Below are 6,305 nucleotides of genomic sequence, written 5' to 3' on the forward strand. Positions count from 1 at the left end.
GACTTAACATTTGGTTTTTTGTTCTAATTACAAATGTGTACATTTTACTAACTCATTGTATAGACTGCATATTCCTACCCCTGCCCACTGCAATTTGGGACCTAAATCTGAAGAGACCCCTCTTCCCTTCCCCCTACTTGGACAATCCTCCCTTATCCCAGCACAGCCCTGGAGTTAGGGGGGGGGCAACGGCATGTTGCGGGGGAGATAGGTACACTTGCTGCGCACGGCTTGTTACGCGCAGATAGTCACGTAGGCAAGGGGGGGGGTCGCCTAAGTATGTGGACCTAGTCACGTAGGCAGGATGTTTCTCTGCTGAGTAATAAGATCCAACTCCCCCTCCTCACTCCCCCTCCCCACCTTTCTCTTCGCTCGCTGGGGTCCTTCAAAGCCAATCTACAAACACCGAGTATGCCTTATATTCAAACCAGCCAATGAAAACTTTGTAACTATGTTTCTGCTTCTGTACGTATGTTTTCGCTTCCCCGTACCCCATAAAAAGGCCCTGAACAAAGGGCTGGGGCGCGAGAGTCCTCCTAAGACTTGACCGCCCGCAGGTACCTGTGTCTACTCAATAAACCTCGTGCTGTTTGCATCTGATCAGCGGACTCGGCTTGGTTTTTGGGTCCGGGGGTCTCCTCCTAAAACGGGGTCCATTCCGGGGTGCTTGGAGCCCCGGGGGGATCTTTCATTGGGGGCTCGTCCGGGATGTGAGACCCCCACCCAGGGACCACCGACCCACTGTCAGGAGGTAAGCTGGCCAGCGCTATATTCGTTGTGTTTGTGGTTATAGTTAGACCTGTTACTTGTGATTTCGCGTTGTGTCTGTAGTGGTGTCTGGATCTGTTACTTGTAATTTCGCGCACGCGTTTGGTTTTGGTTTGGGGTTCGATCGGATCCATTTGTATTTGGTGAGGGCCAGAAGGAGCTGACGGGCTCGGACTTCTCCCTCACAGCCCTGGAAGACGTTCCAGAGGCGTTTGTAGTCCCGCCGGGCGGGACATTTGAGTCCTTCGGGACATCTATGCCCCGGGGCAGCGGGGCATTTGGAGCTCGGCCAGTATCGGAGGGATACACGGCCTTAGTTGGAGAGGGGGAATCCGGACCCCCTGAATCTCCGCTTGAGTTTTTGCTTTCGGTTTGGCGCCAAAATCGCGCAGCGCGTTTGTTTGTTCTGTGTCTGAGTCTAGTCTTTGTCTCTGTGATAATAACTCTTTTTTTTCTTGAAATTATGGGACAGACAGTGACTACTCCTTTAAGTCTGACCCTAAGCCACTGGAGCGATGTCCGAGACCGGGCAAACAACCAATCGGTGGAAATACGGAAAAAGAAATGGGTCACCCTTTGTTCCTCCGAGTGGCCCACTTTCAATGTGGGATGGCCACGCGATGGCACTTTTAACCTTGATATTATTTCTCAGGTGGAAGCCAAAGTTTTCAGCCCCGGACCCCATGGGCATCCCGATCATGTGCCCTACATCGTCACCTGGAGGGCTCTGGTTTCAGACCCCCCACTCTGGGTCCAGCCCTTTGTTCTCCTTCCCAAACCCTGCTCCTCCCCTATCACCCCCACTGCGCCGCCTCCCCTAAAAGAGCAACTGTCCCACCCCCAAACCACGCCCTCCAGGGAGACTGCGCAACCCACCCCTCCTCCACCTACTCCCACTTCCTCTTCTCTTTACCCTGCCCTTACCCCACTCCAGGATAAATCCCCAAAACTTCCCAAGCCTGTTCAGCCTGCTCCCGAGCCTGTTCAGTCTGCTCCCGTTTTGCCTCCAGACACTGAGTCCCCTCTTATCGACCTGTTAACAGAAGAACCCCCTCCCTACCCGGAGGCCACAACAGAAGAGCGAAAGCCTAGTTCCCTGGCGTCACCCATTGCGGGGCGACTCAGGGACCGACGTGCACAGCCACCAAGTCAAGTCTCCCAAGCTTTCCCCTTGAGGGAAGGTCCTAACGGTCGGCCACAGTACTGGCCCTTTACTGCTTCTGATCTCTATAACTGGAAGCAACATAACCCTCCCTTCTCTAAGGACCCCGCCACCCTGACTAACTTGATTGAATCTATTCTAGTTACCCATCAACCCACTTGGGATGATTGTCAACAGCTGTTGCAGACTCTGCTGACCTCGGAGGAAAAGCAGAGAGTTCTTCTGGAAGCCCGAAAGAACGTACCGGGCGATGACGGGCGACCAACCCAGTTGCCTAATGAGATCGACATAGCTTTTCCCTTAACCCGCCCTAACTGGGACTTCGCCACTTCTGCAGGTAGGAAGCACCTTCGTCTCTATCGCCAGTTGCTCATAGTGGGTCTCCGAGCAGCCGCAAGGCGGCCCACTAATTTGGCTCAGGTTAAGCAAGTAATACAGGGAAAGGAAGAGACACCTTCTGCCTTTCTAGAGAGACTTAAGGAGGCTTATAGGATGTACACCCCGTATGACCCTGATGATGAAGGGCAAGCAACTAGTGTATCAATGTCCTTTATCTGGCAGTCAAGCCCTGATATTAGGGGCAAATTACAGAGATTAGAAGGGCTACAGGGGTATACACTTTCTGACTTATTAAAAGAGGCAGAAAAGGTGTTCAATAAAAGAGAAACTCCGGAAGAGAAAGAGGAGAGAATATGGTTAAGAATGAAAGAGGCACAGGATGAGAGAGATAAAAAGCGGAGCAGGGAATTGACTAAGGTATTGGCCACCGTAGTTACTCAGGGACAGGACAGAGAGGGAGTCAGGATGGGAGAGCGAGAATGAAGAAGGACCAAATTAGACAGAGACCAATGTGCCTATTGCAAGGAAAGAGGACACTGGGCCCGAGAGTGTCCCAGGAACCCCAAGAATCTCAGAGGACCCTTGACGCCCAAACCATTGACTTCCCTACTGACGTTGGAAGACTAGGGAAGTCAGGGCCAGGAGCCCCCCCCTGAGCCCAGGATAACTTTAAGCGTCGGGGGGCAGCCAGTTACCTTCCTAGTCGACACCGGGGCCCAGCATTCAGTCCTAACCCAGACTCTAGGACCACTTAGCAACCGAACTGCTTGGGTACAAGGAGCAACTGGAGGAAAGAACTATCGATGGACCACGGAACGCAGGGTCCAGCTGGCTACCGGTAAGGTGACGCATTCATTTCTACACGTACCCGATTGCCCCTACCCGTTACTGGGGAGAGACCTTCTAACCAAACTAAAGGCCCAAATCCACTTCAACCCAGAAGGGGCGGCAATAACAGGCCCCAATGGAGGACCCTTACAGGTCTTGACCCTCCATTTGGAGGAGGAATATAGACTATATGAACCTGAACAGACCCCAGAGGTCCAAAATGAAGCTTGGCTGAGAGAATTCCCTATGGCCTGGGCGGAAACGGGGGGCATGGGGATGGCTCGTCAACAGCCCCCTCTCTTAATCCAACTTAAGGCAACAGCCACCCCAGTGTCAATAAAGCAGTATCCAATGTCACATGAAGCCCGCCAAGGCATAAGGCCCCATATTAAGAGGCTTCTTGATCAAGGAATCCTAATTCCCTGCCGGTCACCTTGGAATACACCTCTCTTACCAGTAAAAAAACCTGGCACAGGAGATTACCGGCCAGTACAGGATCTAAGAGAAGTCAACAAAAGAGTTGAGGACATACATCCCTCTGTGCCCAACCCATATAATCTACTGAGCACCCTGCCCCCTTCCCATGAATGGTATACGGTGCTAGATTTAAAGGATGCCTTTTTCTGTTTAAGGCTACATCCAGTGAGCCAGCCGCTCTTCGCCTTTGAGTGGAGGGACCCAGATCTAGGGCTCTCAGGACAGTTAACTTGGACCCGGCTTCCCCAGGGTTTCAAGAACAGTCCCACTCTGTTTGATGAGGCGCTGCACAGAGACTTAGCTGATTTCCGGGTGCAGCATCCTTCCCTGGTACTTCTTCAGTATGTCGATGACCTCCTCTTGGCTGCTAACTCCAAGGAAAATTGCCTGAACGGCACTAAAGCCCTCTTACAGGCACTGGGACAATTAGGGTATCGGGCCTCAGCCAAAAAGGCCCAAATATGCCAAAAACAAGTCACCTACTTGGGATATCAGCTGAGAGAAGGACAGAGATGGCTCACTGAGGCACGAAAGCAGACTATTCTCCGCATTCCCACACCTACCACCCCACGCCACCTAAGGGAATTCCTGGGAACTGCTGGATTTTGCCGCCTATGGATCCCTGGGTTTGCGGAAATGGCAGCCCCTTTATACTCCCTCACTAAGCAGGGGGCTCAGTTCCACTGGGGCAAAGAGCAGCAACGGGCCTTTTCCGACATTAAAAAGGCCTTATTAGAATCCCCAGCCCTGGGACTCCCAGATGTGACTAAGGCCTTCGAACTGTTCGTAGATGAAAAACAGGGCTATGCCAAGGGAGTACTAACCCAAAGGCTAGGGCCTTGGAAGCGCCCAGTGGCCTACCTGTCAAAAAAGCTAGACCCTGTGGCCACTGGTTGGCCACCCTGTCTGCGGATGGTGGCTGCCATCGCCATCTTAGTCAAAGACGCGGGCAAACTAACTTTGGGCCAATCACTAACCATCTTGGCCCCCCATGCGGTCGAAGCTTTGGTCAAGCAACCCCCAGACAGGTGGCTTTCCAATGCTCGCCTGACTCATTATCAGGCCATGCTTCTGGACACTGATCGTGTACAGTTCGGACCCGTGGTGGCGCTCAACCCTGCCACCCTACTCCCCTTACCCGAGGTTACGGAAACACATGATTGCCTCCAGATCCTAGCTGAGGTCCATGGCACCCGAAAGGATCTGACGGACCAGCCCCTCAAGGGAGCGGACTACACCTGGTATACAGATGGCAGTAGCTTCCTGCACAATGGCGAGCGAAGAGCCGGAGCTGCAATAACTAATGAGACAGAGGTGATCTGGTCCAAGATGCTATCCCCTGGGACATCAGCTCAGCGGGCAGAGCTCATCGCCCTGACTCAGGCTCTACAGATGGCAGAAGGTAAGAAACTGAACGTTTATACCGACAGTCGCTATGCCTTTGCTACGGCCCACGTACATGGTGAAATCTATCGGAGGAGAGGGCTCCTCACCTCCGAAGGAAAAGAAATTAAAAATAAACCTGAAATATTGGCTCTGCTCAAAGCTTTGTTCCTGCCCCAAAAGTTGAGCATTATGCATTGCCCGAGTCACCAAAAGGATAATAGCCCAGTGGCAAGGGGAAACCGACTGGCAGATCAAGCTGCTAAGGAAGCTGCCCTAGGGGAAAAAGAGACCGGGCCCATTCTTACCCTGAGCACATGGCCCCCACAAGAAAATATTAAACCTATGGAATACAGTTCTGAGGATCAGGAGCTGCTAAAGAAAATGGGGGCTACATGGGACCCAAAAGAAGGGGTGTATACCATGGACGAAAAAATTGTTATGCCCACTCTGTATTCTCACCATATAGTCCAATCTTTGCACTCACTGACCCATCTGAGCGAAAACAAAATGAAAACCCTCCTAAATAATGAGCACCAACCGTACTTGTTACTAAACCAAGACAAGGCGTTGCGATCCATAATTAAAAATTGCTTAGTCTGTGCACAAGTAAATACCAGAAAAACCTATGCTGCCCCTGGAGTGCGCATTCGAGGACATCGCCCTGGTGTTCACTGGGAAATCGACTTCACGGAAATAAAACCTGGACTCTATGGCTATAGATATTTATTAGTTTTCGTAGACACTTTTTCAGGATGGGTAGAAGCCTTCCCCACCAAGCACGAGACTTCGAATGTGGTCACCAAGAAACTACTTGAAGAAATCTTCCCCAGGTATGGAATGCCCCAGATATTAGGCACCGACAATGGTCCAGCCTTCGTCTCCCAGGTAAGTCAGAAAGTGGCCAAGTTATTGGGGATTAATTGGAAATTGCATTGTGCATATAGACCCCAGAGCTCAGGACAAGTAGAAAGAATGAATAGAACAATCAAGGAGACTTTGACTAAATTAACGCTTGCAACTGGCTCTAGAGACTGGGTCCTCCTCCTGCCCCTGGCCCTATATAGGGCCAGGAATACCCCCGGGCCCCTAGGATTAACTCCTTTTGAAATATTGTATGGGGCCCCACCCCCTATTGTAAACCTTTTCAATCCTATTGATTCTTATGTTTCTTCTTTTGCTGATCGTGCTACCCTACAAGCTCACCTCCAGGCACTCCAGATCGTTCAGAGAGAAGTCTGGAAGCCACTGGCTGCAGCTTATAGGGAACAGCTAAAAAATCCTACTGTGCCACATCAATTCCAGATCGGCGACCTCGTCTGGGTCCGCAGGCATCAGATCAAGAGCC

At 51.5% G+C, this 6,305-nt stretch overlaps 1 protein-coding gene across 1 annotated transcript; it reads left to right on the forward strand.

Moving 5' to 3' along the window:
• Positions 1 to 1,011: 1,011 nt before the first annotated feature.
• Positions 1,012 to 5,880, forward strand: LOC122914964. The gene is given in 2 exon segments (XM_044261330.1): positions 1,012 to 5,765; positions 5,768 to 5,880. Coding segments are annotated over 2 exon segments (4,854 nt in total). The 5' UTR covers positions 1,012 to 1,024.
• Positions 5,881 to 6,305: the final 425 nt, after the last annotated feature.

This window comes from Neovison vison, chromosome 1 (assembly GCF_020171115.1).
Source record: "Neovison vison isolate M4711 chromosome 1, ASM_NN_V1, whole genome shotgun sequence".
NCBI lineage: Eukaryota > Metazoa > Chordata > Mammalia > Carnivora > Mustelidae > Neogale > Neogale vison.